Source organism: Diadema setosum, chromosome 12 (assembly GCF_964275005.1).
Source record: "Diadema setosum chromosome 12, eeDiaSeto1, whole genome shotgun sequence".
Taxonomy (NCBI): domain Eukaryota; kingdom Metazoa; phylum Echinodermata; class Echinoidea; order Diadematoida; family Diadematidae; genus Diadema; species Diadema setosum.
This window is the reverse complement of record NC_092696.1, coordinates 3,710,887-3,728,758: the sequence shown is the minus strand read 5'-3', so window position 1 is coordinate 3,728,758 and position 17,872 is coordinate 3,710,887. Positions and strand designations below refer to the sequence as shown.

The window sequence follows — 17,872 nt, the reverse complement described above, 5'->3', positions numbered from 1 at the left end:
CTTTAGAATCCCTTTTTCATTTCTGGAAAACCTTGTCCACACTCTTCACTTTCAACTCTAATAACTTTTGAAAGGATAGTGCTACTGCTTTGAAAGTTAGCATTAATTATAGACAGAATGTGTTAATGAGACATGTTTAATTTCAGTTTAATCTAATAATCCCTTCATTGTTTTTGGTGGTTTACTTCTTGTTTTTTTTTTTTTTTTTTTTTTTTTTTTGCCCATTCACAGTACAGCCAGCACGGTTTGGTAAAGATTAAGCGCTTGAATAGACATTGCACTTCAGAGCCTCTTTTCTCAGTTCACACTTTTCCTGAGTTTGTGCTTTCTTTCCAATATTTAGATAGGTTAGAAGAGTCCATTTGATTTGAGTTATACATCATTTTAAAACTTAAAGTCTGCTCTTTCAGAATGTTGTCTTAACTAAAAATTCATGTCTGGCGACTTTTTGTTTGTTTTGAGGTGCAGGGTCACATTTAAAGATTTTATGTCCTTTATAAACAACGAAATATCATCCGTATATAAAATTTGCTTTAATTCATTTCCCCCGAAACATATTCCTTTTACAGTGTTATATTTCCTTACTACTTGTGCCAGTGTTTCAATTAATTATACAAACAAATACGGAGATAGGGGATCACCTTGCCTAACCCCTCTCTTGATTTTAGAATAACCAATAGAGTGCCCTTCATTCAAAACACAACTGCTAATATCCTTATAAAGCACCTTAACCCAGGAACAAAACGAATCGCCGAATCCAAACCTATGTAAGACCCGAAAAAAAAATCACGTGCAACTGAATCAAACGCTTTTTCGAAATCCACTGTGACCAAAAACGCACTTGTGTAGTGCAAAGAATGAAATAACATATCATCTAACTAATCTTACCGCTTCTCCTATATTCCTATTCTTAATGTACCCAACTCAAAATGAATAATTTCTCCCAAAACTTTTTTTTTATTCTATGTGATAACATGTTAGATAATATCTTATAATCTACATTCAAAAGTGTAATTGGTCTATAATTTTTGATGTATAATACATCCCTATTTTCTTTTTCTAATAAAGTAATAACGTCTTGCTTTTCTGATATTGATAAATCCCCTTCATCATACTTATGCCTCATTCAGAGCATCTACAACCATTTGCCCCAGAACCGGCCAGAAAGTGAGATAAAACTCCACTGTAAAACCATCATTTCCAGGAGCTTTACTACCTTTCATTTCGTTAAACCATAAAACATTCATTTATATTATTAACTTTCCCTTCAAAACCTTCTCTACTCTCTTCACTTAATTTCGGAAAAGCATTAAAAAAATACATGATTTTGTAATTTCTATCATAAATATTTTCATCATTATTAGAATACAACTTTTTATAAAATAACCTAATTACTTTCATTATTCCATTTACATCCTTTATCAACTGTTCATTATTATCACATATTTCCTTAATAACACTTCTCTTTTTATTAAAATTTTAGCAATTGTTCATATTATTGTGTTTTTTGTTTCTCCTTCTTCAAACCATTCAGCCCTAGAACGAACTCTCAGACCTTGTCTAGAACACTCATATTATATCTTTAGTAACTCCGATTTTTTTTCTCACACACACACACACACACACATTGTTTTGTAATTCATGCATGTACTGATTACACGTATGAGCCCATTATAGGAAAAAAATCATAAGTTATGAATATGTCATTTATGGGCCACATAACTGTACATAGGTCGTAGAGGTGTCAGTTCCACCTACTTCTACTGTAAGCTACTGATCTGAATGTATCACCACGCGCACAAAGTCTTCAATCACTCTGGGTCCCCGCCAAAATTTACGGAACTTCGGACATTTTACATTAAACAGTAGGCCTACACATAATTTGTGGAGTCTATGTGTGTCGTGCATTGTATACAGTATGGAATGCTATAAACGAGCAAAACTAGCGCCTAGAGTTGTCTGATATAGATTACGTATTAGGGATAGGGCAGCAGCATGATTTACGTGTAACGCATGTGGAAAAATGTTGTACCATGAGAAGGCCAGCTGGGGCCTGGCATCCTTTGCAGCAAAACATGCACTTCTTTTTATGTTTTTTTTTTTCGGAATCTGTAGCTCTTTCGTTTTTCTTTGAGAAAGATTTGTGAACTACCACTAATTAGACATATTGCGAGAAAAAGCGATAAAATACAGTTATTTTAAGGAATTTTCGAGTATTTTTGTCCCTGAGCAGAGCTGAGTGAAGGGGGTGGGGAAGGGGGAAGCTGCATTTCCAAAGCGTTGTACATATGTATTGTTATGATTTTGATTATTTAGGCGGGTTACATCATTGGAGTAAGCCACTTATATATTATTATGCATTTTAAACAAAAACTTATTCGGTACACTGAAACAGCCGACGACGCCAATAACTTTGAAAACAATTCAGCTTTGTGCTCACCACCCGTTCCGTCAAAATATGGGGGAAATGCATTCAAAAAACAAACAAACAAACACACACACACACGCACACCACATGTATAATGTGAAATATTGTTTTGTTGGGTTTTTTATTTACTTCATTAAGAACGTAATGTTTATTAATTTCTCCCCATATGGTGGTCTGCCATTAGTAAATGAAATGATGAGAAACATATATTTTAATTACTTACAGCTAATCGTCATGATGGTGAAATTTTCGAAGTTATCGAGACTCTTCAGAACCACTTGGCAATAGTAACGACTCTCATCTGCTACCTCCAAGTCGCTGATGACGAGGCTGAAATTCTTATCGATGTCAAACCGTTCCTCCCTGCTCTGAAATTTCCCATCGAAGAATCTAGCCTTGGTCGTCCTTTGTTGATCCGGTGAGGAGTCCTCCATGACCCAGATCACAGCGAGAGGCTCCTCCTGGATGTCACACCGCAATCGGATGCCTTCTCCTTTCCATCCTTGAACGTTGGGGTCAGTGTTTACCACTGAGGCTAGCCGAATGGGAATATGAGCTAACTTCGTTAGTGTTTCTGTACTATAGGGTTCCAAAAAAAATGTTACTTTTGATCCTTAATAGTTCAAAAACTTTTTGTAATTATGTTAGATAACACTGACAATGAAATGAGCAATACCTGAATAGTGTACAATTTTGTTGGAGGTAATTTAAATGAAAACATAAATCAGTTTCATTAAATTTAAGATTTATTTCAAAGTTAGGTTTCAGATTTTGCTTTATTTTCATCCTCTGTACAAAACTTAGTTTTGCGCAGGGGTCAATTGGTGTGTTTGAAAGTGTGTGGTTTAAAACGTCCAGACAATGTTCCTTAATGCAATAGCCAAGGTTTGAATACCCTATTACATATCAATAAGAAACTCCACTATCATAGCTTTTATTTTTATATTTAGCTTTTATCTTTATTCATCCTGAGATGCAGAGTATGCAAGCACGACACTCGTGAAGAAAGGTGCTTTCTTTTTCCATGTGCATGCATTTTACCCTTTGCATGAATTCAGACTAGCAGTGCCCAGGGCAAGCCATCATGAATCATTAATAAAACATCAATGTGACTCGGAGCAAGAGTACAGAAGTCTAGTCAGCAAAGCTCTGAAAAAGTGGTATTCGTGGTATTCATGTCTATTGTTCAGGGTTGAGCACACACTCTCATACACACATCAGTGGCTCCTGTGTAAAGTTAAAATTTTGTACAGAGGGTTCAAATTAGACCCAAATCTGGACCTTAACTTTTATAGAATTAATTGGATAGATTTAGTGAAACTGATTCATGTTTTCTTATTCAAGTCATACACATACCAATGACAATGTTATCCGACGTATAGTTTTCGAGCTATGACGGATCAAAAGTTTTTTTTTGTTTTGTTTAGTTTTTTGTAACACCTAGTACTATGCATGCATTAAACTTCATACACTTTCTTGTGTATGTGCAGGTAAACCTCGTATGCATGTCACCTGTAATTCATGACCTATTTTCAGCGTAAGAGTGATCAGATTGTATTCATTTCTGTTGCGTCAGTTTGTCTATCATAAGTAATTAAACTCAGTTCACTCAATGTTCTTTTAATGCTTTTATTTAAGTTTATTCTCAAACTTAAAGGGAAGGTAAACCCAAAGAGCAATGTGGATTGAGTGAAAGCAGCAACATTACTAGAACACATCAGTGAAAGCTTGAGAAAAATCGGACAATCGATGCAAAAGTTATGAATTTTTAAAGTTTTGGTGTTGGAACCGCTGGATGAGGAGACTACTGGAGGATATGACGTATGAGTGGACAACAATACAAAGAAAATATAAAGGATATTCAACAAAAATTCACTTTTCTAGAATTATGAAAGAGCAGTGGACCAACCGCTTTCAGAAAGCAGGGGAAATAATTGCTACCCTTAACATATGTCAATATCAAGTTGATGGAATTTGTAAATTTCATGAAAAATGGATTTTTGTAGTATTTTCTTTATATTTTCTTGATATTGTAGTCCACTCATACGTCATAACCTCTAGTAGTCTCCTCATCCAGCGGTTCCAACACCAAAACTTTAAAAATTCATAACTTTTGCATCGATTGTCCGATTTTCTTCAAACTTTCACTGATGTGTTCTACTAATGTTGCTGCTTTCACTCAATCCACATTGTTCTTGGGGTTTATCTTCCCTTTAAAGGGGATGGCTAGTAACTGATCAGTGGGAATCATTGGGAATGCTGGGGAATGATTGCTCAAATCCTTGTGGGGTTCATTTAGAGTGTATCTTTGGCCAAAAAATTATTTTGGATATGTGAAAGAGACACATTTCAGTAATCCATTGCACCATCTTTCAGAGAAAATGGGTCATTAATCAGTGAAATAATGCATCTCAAAGATTCCAAACACACTGTGTCTGGGAGATTCGGGAACCGCTGTGGTTCCGTAATCCACTGCAAACAATAGGGTTTGCTGTAGCCTTGCCTCCCAGACCCATTGTGTCAAGAAACTTTCAGATGCATTATTTCACTAATTAATGACCCCTTTTCTCTGAAAGTTGGTGCAATGCACTACTGAAACGTGTCTCTTTCACATATCAAAAATATTTTTTGGCCAGGATACACTTTAAGAGTACATTATATATCAATTGTTAAGTGAACATTATTTGCTTCAGAATGGTCTCATATTCAAGAAATATGCAGTTTGATGTTTCCAGGTTAGCATGCCTGCACAGTGACGGGGCATTAAACTGAACATTACTTGAATATGAGACCGTTCTGAAGCAAATAATATTCACACAACAATTGATATATGATGTACTCTTAAATGAATCCCACAAAAATTGGAACAATCATCCCACAGCATTCCAACTGATTCCCACTGATCAGTTACTAGCCATCCCCTTTAAGTTCAGAACTCGAGTTTAGTCTTACATTCATCGTCAAAATTAGTGTCAATAAAAGGAAATTTTAACTCACATCACAACAACCAATTTGACAGCAGAAACTTTAAATGAGAATGATGATATCTCCAGCTATCTTTTTCGAAGATTATTAAAAGGATTTTACAATCTGATATAAATAATATTAGGCCAAAAAAAAAAAATGGTTTGTCTGCCCTTCGCGACCGACCGAAAATCACGGAAATTTCGGGTCGCGTTTTTTTTTTCTTTTTTTTCTTTTTGGTGCTCTTTCAAGTTTATTTTTTTCCACAAATTTCATCTTCTACAAATTTGTGAATGGTTTTAAACCCAAAATTTTCCATTTTAAGCTAGAAAAAGAATAAAAAAAAGTCTACAAATGTTTGTTTTTTCATCTCATCGACCCGTTGTAATTGTGTTCGGGCCGCGCGGGTCCACAGGCTACGTTTTATAGCATGCATTGCATGCTACAATGTAGCTACCTTTTTGGCTCACATGCGTGCACGCGCACGAAATCCAATCAATGCATGTAGGGCTGCACACTGGCGACCAGTATTCGCGCCAGCTTGCGCATTGGCGCTGCTCACGCACTGCCATGCCATGCAATACATGCAAAGCATGTATCTGCTTTTCGTTTGCTTGCGATCGGCGGTCATGCCAGACAAGAAGCATTGATAGAATTGGCGCACGCATTTCTGGGTCATTTTACTAACGATCCGATCCCGGCTTCGCAGCAGCGTGGCAGTTGACATGTTAGAACTAATTTACTTGTGTCGATTTTTAGAAAAGTAAAAACATATTCGATATTCAGCGATACAGTAAATGGATCTGATTGCGTTCAGTTTCATTCTACACAGTCATTAAGTCACAAATGAATATTTTCATTCGTTCAGAATGATCTCACAATGAAGATAGGCGCAAAAAGGATCACGAAATCGGCCCTTCCATGTACTTTTTAAGAACGCATGCACAACATGTGAAGAGATAATACTAGGGAGAAAAAAAAAATCATGAAATCATCGCAGTCCCGCTTACATATTTGAGGTAGAAATCGTCCCAAAAAGGATCATGAATTCGGCCGGCCGCATCGTACACCTTTCAAAAGCTCAACGGTACGAAATGCGAAGAGATTATAGAGGAGACAAAAAAAAATAAAGGACACATTTGGTACGTGCATCATAAAAGATTACAGCCGAATAAAAATTCATTAAATCAACGCAATCCCGTTGAAATTTGAGGAAATAATAGGCGCAAAAAGGATCTTGAATTCAGTCCTGCTAGCCGTGTTGGTTATCAAAACGCATGCACAGTGCGACGAGATTATCGGGAGAAAAATAAAAAACACATTTTTACCCTTCTGGTGCGTGCATTACAAAATATTACATCCGAAGTAATTAATGAAATCGCCACAAACCCGCTGATATTTGAGGTAGAAATAGGCGCAAAAAGGAACGTGAAATCGGCCGTGTCGTATACCTTTTAAGAACGCATGTACGAAATGGGAAGAGATTAGCGGGAGAAAAATAAAGGACACATTTTCATCCCCTTTTGGCGCTTGCATCATATAGATTACAGCCGAGTAGTAATTCATGAAAATTTCGCAATCCCGTTGAAATTTGAGTAAACAATGATAGGCGCAAAAAGAATCTCGAATTCGGCCCTGCATGCAGTGTATAGTTTTGAAAACGCATGCACAAATGCGAAGAGATTTTCGGGAGAAAAATAAAGAACGCATTTTCAACCCTTCTGGTGCATGTATCACAAAAGATTACAGCCGAAATAATTAACGAAATATCGCAATCCCGCTGATATTTGATGTAGAAATAGGCGCTAAAAGGATCGTAAATTCGGCCGTGTCGTATACGCATGTACGAAATGCGAAGAGATTATAGGGAGAAAAATACAGGACACATTTTCAACCCCTTTTGGCCCGTGTATCATAAAGATTACAGCCGAATAATAATTCATAAAATCATCGCAATCCCGTTGAAGTTTGAGGAAACAATAGGCGCAAAAAGAATCATGATTTTTGGCCGTGTCGTATATCTTTTAAGAACGCATTTACGGAATGCGAAGAGATTATGGGGAGAAAAATAAAGAACGCATTTTCAACCATTCTAGCTTGTGCGTGCATCACAAAAGATTACATCCGAAGTATTTATGAAATCGTCTCAATCCCGCTGACATTTGAGGTAGAAATAGGCGCAAAAAAGTATCATGAATGCGGCCGCGTGCATGGTACATCTTTTAAGAACGCGCTTACGAAATTCGAAGAGTTTATCGGGAACAAATAAAGGACGCATTTTCGACCCCTTTTGGCGCGTGCATCGTAAAATATTACAGCCGAAGTAATTTATGAAATCGTCACAATCCCGCTTATATTTGAGGTGGAAATGGGCGAAAAAAGGATTGCGAATTCGGCCCTGCATGTCGTGTACCTTTCAAGAACGCATGCACAAATGCGAAGAGATTATCGGGAGAAAAATAAAGAACCCCTTGTATCGCGTGCATCAGAAAATATCACAGCTAAAATAATTCATTAAATCATCGCAATCCAACTGACCACCAAGAGCAGGTTACGCAGCAAGTTCGTGCGCTGATGTTTAGAAAAAGTCACAAACGCATTTGATACAACCTGATTTTGTTCATTATCATTTTACACTAATTCATAAACAAACATTCTAATTTTTTCCCGTCTTTAAATTTCTTGTGCAATAAATAATGCAAGTTAAAAAAAAATAATCTGTAAAATGTACATGGGGGGGGGGGTACATCCATAAAAAACAAGAAAAGAAGTTTGCAAGTCATTTAATGTTTTTTATGTTGTCGTTGTTGACCGGTAAATTTTCTGTTCGGACCTGTAAAGAATGGTAAAACGGGGCATTTACCGGTCCGACAGAGACAGGTCGGACCGGCAGAAAAATGGGTTAGTGTGCAGCCCTTCACAAGAAGGCTACTTTTGCAGCATCCGTTACCAGCTGTCATGGCACCAAAACTGTTTAGAGTTCAGTTGCCAGCATCTCACTGGAAGGTACTTTTTTGGAGCTGTTTGCAAAATTTAACAAAGATGAACGTTAGTGTTTGTCAGTGAGCGTTTCTGCCTCGCGTACCGGGCCCTTACAAGACGTAAATTTGAATGAATCTCTTGGAGTTTTGATCGCATTGACATGGAAAAAAGGGTACTCTGTATTAAAAAAAAAAAAAAAAAAAAAAAAAACACGACCTACCGACCCTCTTGGGTTTTGACAATTAAGGGCAAACAAACACTTTTTTTTTTGGGCCTTATAAGCACGTTTGATGTTTTGATCATCTTACATTTGCACATTTTGGAATTAACCATTAATGAGAAGAAATGTCCAGAAATACTGTGACGTAAGCGAAACTGCACTGACACGTAAACCTTAAAACATCAATGACATTATGATTCTCATTTGCAAAATCACAACGAACGCTGACCTGAAAATTCTTAGAAACATTTAAATTCAGTTCCTGCTAAGATGACGGGGATTTGTAAATTTGAATAAGTCTGTGGCTCTATAGCTGTATTGGTGTTTTCCCATGAAGTATTGAAAGAAACGCACATATTTTTCTTAAGTTGATTTTCGTGCATTGAATTGAAGAAGTAAGCATAAGCAGGCTTACAGTAAGTTATTCAATGTGTGATATTTTTTTTTTTCTCATTGAAGTTCACATGTAAGTGGTGACGGTGTTGAATTACAGTTTGAACGATTTAAGAAAAAAGAAATAAAAATAAATATACACAGCGATTACAGTCATTTTATTAATTTCCTCATTTTTCGCTTGGATCTGTCATTTTGTGAACACACCTTAGCATTACTCGGCTGGATCCAATGAATGCAAAGCCGAGTGCAAGTTGAACAAAAAAAAAAAAAAAAAAAGAGTTTCGCCTACCTTTTCCAGTATGACCGCTGAACACAGTTGTAGTCAGTACTACCAGGAGAACGAGTTCGTATATTCTATCCATCACTAGTTGTCAAGGGCTGACCTGATTCACAAAAGAATAAGTTGAATACACGTTTTGATGGTAAAGTCCCAAAAGACTGTCAAGCAATCGCAATTCTCATAATTTTCAAAAATGGCGAACGTCGAACACATCCAAGCAATGAAATCTTCCGAGACAGACAAAATTCTTTTGTTGATTGAGTGGAGGAAGTATAAGTGACGCTCCTACCCGCGACGAAGCCGTCTGCTTGCTAATATGTATGTATGTGAAATCTTCGTATTTCGCAGACTATGTGGCATACAGCATAATGTTGTCGAAGTTCATAGGAGACATAGTCGTTTGCTCGTATCGTGCATGAATGACTTCTTACAATGCATGACGCATACACGTTCATTTTCCGCGCCCAAAAGCAGACCTGCAACGTAAATTTATTGTACATGAGTTCTACCCGTAAAACTGGATTGCATGCAATCGTCAAATTAACGCATGGCACTGCAACATCCATTGTAGTTATGATGAATAAAGTGGTGCAGGTTCAAACGCATACAATGGAAATGTCACGAATACACAGTTCACTCGCTCTGTATAGGGCGTCTGATACCTGAATAAAATGTTAGTAACGATGATCTATTTGAAATCTACAGCACTGCTATGTGTCACTCACTTCCCCGCATAATTTCCAGATTTCTTTAAATAAAGTAATAACATTACACTATTTCATTGAAACAAGTCAAAGTAACTTAATTTTGTCAGTTGGTTATAAACTTACTGCTACTGCACGCGGCACCGTGTTTTCTGCGTAATCTTGTCATAAACACTTTTAAAGAATCATGGCACTTAGGAGGAGTCCACAGCATGACAGCAATCAATTTGTTTGAAACCCTGTGTGTGCGTTAAATCTTAAAGAATTCGAGTAATAATCACATGTAAAAGGGGAATTTGATACGATCGAGGCTTTCAGGGGCCAGTTTCATAAAACTTGTCATCTGTGACAAGTTGTCATAGATGTGACAAGCTACTGAAATTCTTGCATCTGATTGGCTGAGAGCAAATTTGTCATAGAAATGTGGCAGTTGTCACTGATGACAAGTTCTATGAAACAGGCCCCAGGTCGTCCTATACGAACAGTATTATATCTACACATGTTATTTCTGTCTTCGTTGTCTTTATTTGCAAACTTTCACGATGGTGCGTTTCGGTAAAGCCTGCTTTTTTTCTACTCTGCTGTTTACTTGAAACGTCTGAAGGAAAAAGAAATCATTCAAAAGAAAATATACAACAACATGTTTAAAGAACAGATGACAACACATTACTTAACTTACAGTTCTGTGCAGGTGATGACGTTTTTGTAATCTCCCAAAGAATTATTTTCAATAAGCATAATGATGATAACGTAATACAAATTTATCGTTAAAACAATCAATGCTATAGGCTTAAGTTGTCATTGACACCAGCACTGACTGACACTGAACCTAAAATTGTCCGATAAGTATGATGTTAGAAAGCATTGTCATCATAGTTTTCTTCGCTCTGCCTCTCCCTCCCTCCCTCTCTCTCCCTCTCTCCCTCTCTCTCTCTCTCTCTCTCTCTCTCTCTCCATAGCGGCCTAACACTACTATACGTTGTGTTTAGAAGGATTACAAGACGCCATGTTCAGTTGGAGTTGAGGTAAAATGAATTGCCTTTTTAGTCAGAGAAAGTCCATATAATGTATCATGCTAAACGGATTAAATGATAATAACAAGATGCTTATACCCCACATCGTTTTGATAGGAGCTTACCAAAGAGTTGGACAGTAACTCGTGTTTATGGGGATTTATTTTTTGTTTCCGATGATACTTATTTGCCATATAAAGTAGTACAAGGTAATATAAACACACACATACACACACACACACACACACACACACACACACACACACATATATATATATATATATATATATATATATATATATATACATGTATACATGTACATTATAACCTATACATTAAACGCTTACATCGGTAAAGAATTCCAAATCACATTATTTCAATAACAAAATATAATCAAAGTAATGTTTTTTTTTTCTTTATGTTTCCTTAAATGAACTAAGTAAGCAAATTAAGATAAATTAATTCAACTGTACACGGAAGAGAGTAATCCACGAGAAAGCAAACTTGGAATTTTGTCATTTATTCATGGAGATAAGGGTATCTGAAGATCATTTAAGTACTCCATGTATCTTAAAAAAAAAAATGACACCATGACGTCAGACAAAATAGACAGAGAGCAAAGACTACACAACAAAGACAAAAACGAGGACGGTACTGACCGGAAAGACAAACCGAAGATAGGCATAAGAAAACGAAATAACAGTGGGTGGTCTACAATAAGGTCCTTTGTTTATTCAGTCACTGTCAAAATGCAAATTTGTCGCCAAACATTATACAAACCACTGTAAGAGGAAGAGAAAATTAGGCAAGAGAACCATGACATGTACGATGAACGTGGTGAGTAATGCACAGTCTCCAACAATCGTTATTTTTTGCAATATATTCTTCATAATACCTATGCAAGCGGAATGTGAAGATAAATTATTGACTCATTCAGGGCGTAATTTATTTTCTCTTCCTTTTTAATTAAGAGTATTTTGATAATGGTCGTATGGCCACAGCAGCTACTGCAGCCGATAGAACAGATAACTGATAAGCACTGATAGCATGTTGTAAATATAACAAATTAGATTTTAGATTAGATTTCATTTAATAATCATCGAACCTATAGTCATGTTATAAAAAGGCAACGGAAGTAAATTTCCTTATGGTAGATATTATTACTCAGTAAAATTGTATTATTTTCATTTGACCGTTGCAAATGAATTAGATATGTTTTTCGGTGACTCTGAGAGAAAGAATTAAGTATGACGAACTAGAAAAAAAAGAAGTGAATTTTACCAAGTCTCATGAAGTGGGCTATCATGATTACTTCACCATGGCATTGATTGTCTTGGATTATTCCTTTGCCGAAATTACATCAGGAAAATGAAAATTGCACATGGACCACAACAATCACGAAAACAGGATTGCAGCTGAATGTAATGTCTACAGGTAGGCAATGCGCCCTGTCTCATGTTTTTCATATCAACAGTGTAGAAGTGCCCCAGCAAAAACTGTGTGAAATTACATTGCACGACATCAATGTCATGGCGTTTCCATCAGTGCAACAGCTATACATAGATGTATTATGCAAAGTATGGACTTTGAACTCAAAGATTTTGAATAGAATAAATCAGTATTGAATCAGTTTCAGCAGCATGCACATTATAGCCTTTTTTATGTCTAATCTTTTGTACAGATCCCCGTGTGTACTGTCAATGGTCACGTGATCACAGAACATGCACGAAGGAATGAAATACTAGTTCTTTGGGAACTTCAGTGAGATTAACGTTCAAAAGAGGGAACGGTCTATGGGTGATTGTGACAGAAATCACAATAATATTACAGAATTATGATAAAAATGCGGATTCTGCATAGTTTCGTGCTTTCATGTAATGATAATTCCAGTCCCAGCGGCGTGTGGAAATATTATAGGAACAGTGAATGAAGTGAATAAAATCAGCCGAATGCATGTTGTCATGTCATCGAAAGATTTCTCCGTGTTAGTGTCATCAATTTGATTATTTGCCATGCCATATCAGGTATAACAGCATAGTTTACGAAACTTGAATATAATGTTTTTTATTGTATTATCGTATAATCATATGTGCGTAAATACGCAGCTCGGTCAGCAGTACACTATTATCCTAGTTGCAAAGTGTCCATGCACGGTCGAATAACACTATACGAGGTGGCGCCCTCCTGCATAAACGTATACCGAGTCTTTTTATTATTTATAGATACATGTACATCTCTTTCGAGTTACACGAAACGTGAGTTATTGAGTAACATATTTTGTGTTTCTATGAGAGCACAATGGACATTGTCCATTGTCCACATTAAGATGTGGAACAGTCTCCCAAATGAAATTAAGCAGTGTGTCTCTATGTCTGCATTTAAGAGAGAATATAAAGAATATATTGTAAAATCATATATGTGCAATAATGACTTCCTGCAATAATCCCCTTTATGCTAATATATGTAGTAGTTTTCGTTTTGCCTTGTTTTAATTTGTTTTGTTTTGTTTTTTTTTAGTATTGTGTCACAATTGTTACGTTTTACTAGGGAGAAGCCTGGACAGGTCAATGGCCCTTTGCTTCCTCCTCACACTCTGTATTGCATATGTTTGACATGTTGTCCTGTATTGTTCATTCTTTTTTTATCAATTGTGCAAGTTGTGGAAATAAATGAAATGAAATTAATGTTCAATGTCTCCCTTCCTGCTACATACAACCGTAATCATACAAAACCGTAGTAATGCGAGCTTACTAAGGATTTCTTCTTAGATTGGACAAAAAAGGTAATTTATTTTGAGATTAAACCAGATTTGTTACTGACATTCGATGATGTCTATCATGCACCCCCTCCTTTCATCCACATAATGATAATATTCTTGCCCATAACACACACATGCGCACACACACACACATGCACACACAAACATACGCACAGATGTTATAAATGCAAAATGAAGTTTACACTGAATGAACATGCCGTGGAAACTCGTTACAAAGAACAGTAAAAAAAAATCTCTTTTGTCATAATAAGGTCAATTCCAGTCCCTCTACACGTTGTATAATTTTTGACCGTGCATCACAAAACCAACAAAAAGTTGTAACCACGGATTTTGTGTAAAGACTCAAAAAAGGTGAAATGGTCGGGTGAACCTTGTCAGTCTTGAGTTTTTCATATTGTCTGAAAGAGTAATTCTTCTTCTACATTATCCTAATATTTTCGGTTCATTAAGTGATCTGGAAATCGTGGGGTTTTCGCATTTTTTCTTCTCTAGAACATTTTCTTTTTTAATTAGTATGATTAGATGCGCCCTACAATTCCCTTTTCATTTTTTTTTAACCTTTTACCTACTCTTCACTTTCACTCTCATAACTTGGAATTTGTGCTACTGCTTGGGACTTTGGTATTTGTCATGAATAGAATGAATTAAAGAGCATGCTGTATTTCAGCTTAATCTGATAATCACTGCACCGGTGTTGCTATCGAGTTTCAAGTCCTGTTTTGTTTTGTTGTTTTGTTTTGTTTTTTTTTTTGTTTTTTTTTGTTTTGTTTTGTTGTTTTTTTCTGGAACCATTCATTGCACAGGACACTGCCTGTATTAAGATTAAGCGCTTGACGTAGACCACATGCCTCAGGGCCTCTTTCGTTAGTGTACACACTTTTCTAGAGTGTGTGCTTTCTTTTTTATATCATAATTAGACACGTTATGAGACTTATACATCATCATTCGAAAGTGTAAAGTTTGCTCTTTTAATTATTGTTGTCGACCTTGTGCTGGCTTTGTGATGCAAGGTCACATTTAAAATAGCAATATAACAAGACATAAAAAGATTTGAACAAAAACAAACAAACAAACAAACACAGTACTATTTCTGGTGGAAAGAACCTTGCTTCAACAAAGTTTCATTGTATTTTGTGAGGCCACTGACCTGGGAACCTTTTTGCAGAATAAATTCGTAATATGTTCACTACAGCAAATTAGCACAAATACGACAATGTGCTGGGTATCAGAAAACGTGTTTTATTATCAGAACATGTTATACACATTCAACATTTTCTCTGAAATTGCAATATTCAACGAACCTGAATGGACGGAGGAAGTAAGGGAAGTATCTGAAACCTTTATGTACGAAATTAAAACTAATTTGTGACAAAGATCGTGTTTCTTACTGGAAGCAGACATGTAGGATACAACATAAGCAGAGGTCTTAGCCTTGTATTCATTTACGTGTGAAATGACAGTGTGAGAACAAGAGTGATTTATAGTCTTGCCAATTTAACAGTTATTCACCTAAACTTATAGCATTACTTGTTCATAAAATATCAGAGCCTTTGCATATTTGCCGAAGTGTTATCTTGTGACCAGCAACACATTAATAGAAACAAGCGCAGGCTATCGTCCAACCTAAACTCTTATCATCTTGTACATTGAAAAGCAATAGCACAAATGTTCATTTTCTCGCCTCTGAGTAGCGGAAGTGAGACGTTGATAATTCCATCGTCGTTTTTTGTTGTCGTCAAAAATGTTGTTGTACTCCCGATGAATTTCCATACCTTTGAGCAGTACCTCCGAATGCATACCAGGTCGTAGTAATGTTCACTATTGGTGAAGTCCGCTAAGGATAAAAGTCAAAAGGTTAGCGACCTATCCCTCGTAAGCACTGTATTCATAATATTGTTGTGTACTCTCAATAGCCTGCCACAGCGTTGAGATATGAACTCCAAATTCACACCCAGCAAAAAGTCGAGTGTTAAAGATAAGACATCGAGCTAGTGTTAAATTCTTGGCTCGCATTTGTGTTGTTAAATCAACACCACCGGGTGTCACTGACTCCATTATATGCATTATTTTTTTGTTGTAGATACGTACATTGTACTTAGTTACTGTTCTTTTTGTTGATTTTGTACATCAACATGGCGAACAAGAACTTTCCGATAAAGTACTCGATTAAAAAAAAAAAGAGAGAATGTTAACAAATGTGACACCACAGTAGGTTGGAGTGGTTTTAATTGACACGTGGCTGATGTTATACTTTCGCCATCAACACCAGAGGTATTAGAACAACACCATTTATAGTGCCATTGTTGAATGAACACCATCGCAGTGTCAAAAATATCACCAGCTAAGATTACACAGTGTCAAGCTAACACCAGTAGCAAATGCCAGGTAAAAACTTTTCAACATTTTCAAACACTTTTCAACACCATCAAAACGTACTTTCTTCACCTGTCGGAGTGGTCCACCTCTATTGACACCTGACCGTTTGTTGAATTTAACACCCATGGTTTTTAATGTAGCACCGATCTTTTTGCAGTGCACCAAAGGTATATCAACTTTAAATGTAAGTCAAGATCGAATGCTAGTGTTAATTACGCTCGACAAGGTGAAAGGTCAAAAGTCATTAAAAATTTACACACAAAAAAAAACAGCGCCAACAACGATGACACTATTACCTTATGTTCTTATTTTTTTATATACACATGTATAACAATATGTTATACCCCATTCCATAAAGTTACTCGACTTTTCACAATATTTGCCCTCCCTGCACAAGTAAAAATGTGTATATCTATTGATTGAACCTCGAAAGCTGAGTAGGCTTAGAAACCACTATATACTACTAGTAATCCACGACAGCATGCAACATCAGGTACCGTACATGAATGAAGGAAAAGAGCTCAGGAAATGATAAGACTGTGATTCTATTCACAGAAAATAAAACCATGTAAAAAGTCGCTAATTTTTGCTGAAGGATGGCAAAGGCAAGCAACGAGTTATTATTGAAAGCCAATTGGATCTTACTATTGGAGATGGAACCCTCCTCTTCCACTTAGTAAATTGCATCAGGTTCAAATATACATTGTATTTCAAACATTTTATAGGCTTTAGTGGTGAGCAATTTCGAGCAGATCATGATGGTTCGATCGGATTGAATAGATTCACACACCATCATTCATGCCTTCATCACCAGCCGCCTCGACTACTGTAATGGCCTGCTCTACGGTGCCACTGTTACCCAGATTGAGAAATTACAGCGGGTCCAAAATGCAGCTGCCAGACTTGCCACAGGCACATCCAAAGTTTCCCACATGCAACCTGTCCTCCGTCAACTGAACTCGCTTCCCGTCAGGTCCAGGATCCACTACAAGATACTTCTGCTCACTTTCAAATGTATCCATGGTCTTGCCCCTCCTTACTTATCTGATCTCATAACCATCCGTCACCCATCCCGGTACACCCTCCGCTCCTCACAAGGTGTCACACTGAATCACCCAACTTCCAAGATGCTGGCCACACTTGGTGATAAAGCATTTTCATCTGCTGCTCCCAAACTGTGGAATCAACTGCCCAAAACTCTCCGAAGCCAGCAATCTCTCGTCACCTTCAAAAAACATCTAAAAACTCACTTGTTCCTTTAATATCAATAATCCACTGGTAAAGCGCATTTGAACATGTATGTTTATGGAAAATGCGCTATATAAATGTATTATTATTATTATTATTATTATTATTGAATATAATCTCCTAAAGGAGTGTTAAATCACTCTGAAAGGCGTGAGCCCAACCCCGAAGCTGGACCAGAAACTATAAAAATCGAAGTTATCCTTGTGACTTTCAAAAAAGAAAGGATGTTTAATTAACTGTGTCATTACGCGGCATAGCAAAAATCATTACAACATGAAGTATAATATACAAAAGGCAACAATGCCACCGTACTAATGCGGTATCTTAAGAGCTGTGAGGTAAAACTGTCACATTTTAAAGCAAATTTGTCTCACCACAACAATGTTCACCTTCTGAACGCACGGTAGCCCTTCATATCGAAAGACAGTCTGAAGCAGCAATAATGTTATCATTTCTTTTTTCACGCATATGCAGCTCTATTT

At 36.6% G+C, this 17,872-nt stretch overlaps 1 protein-coding gene across 1 annotated transcript in view; it reads right to left on the bottom strand.

Annotated features, from left to right (window-relative positions):
* Window positions 1–17,164, bottom strand: part of LOC140236297 (uncharacterized) — a 191,133-nt gene extending 173,969 nt beyond the window's left edge. Inside the window, exons 1-2 of the mRNA XM_072316251.1 lie at window positions 17,050–17,164; window positions 2,652–2,963 (exon numbers count right to left, since the gene is read on the bottom strand). Coding sequence (XP_072172352.1) covers window positions 2,652–2,963; window positions 17,050–17,164 — 427 coding nt within the window. The remainder of the gene's footprint in view (window positions 1–2,651; window positions 2,964–17,049) is intronic.
* Between the last annotated feature and the right edge of the window lie 708 nt (window positions 17,165–17,872).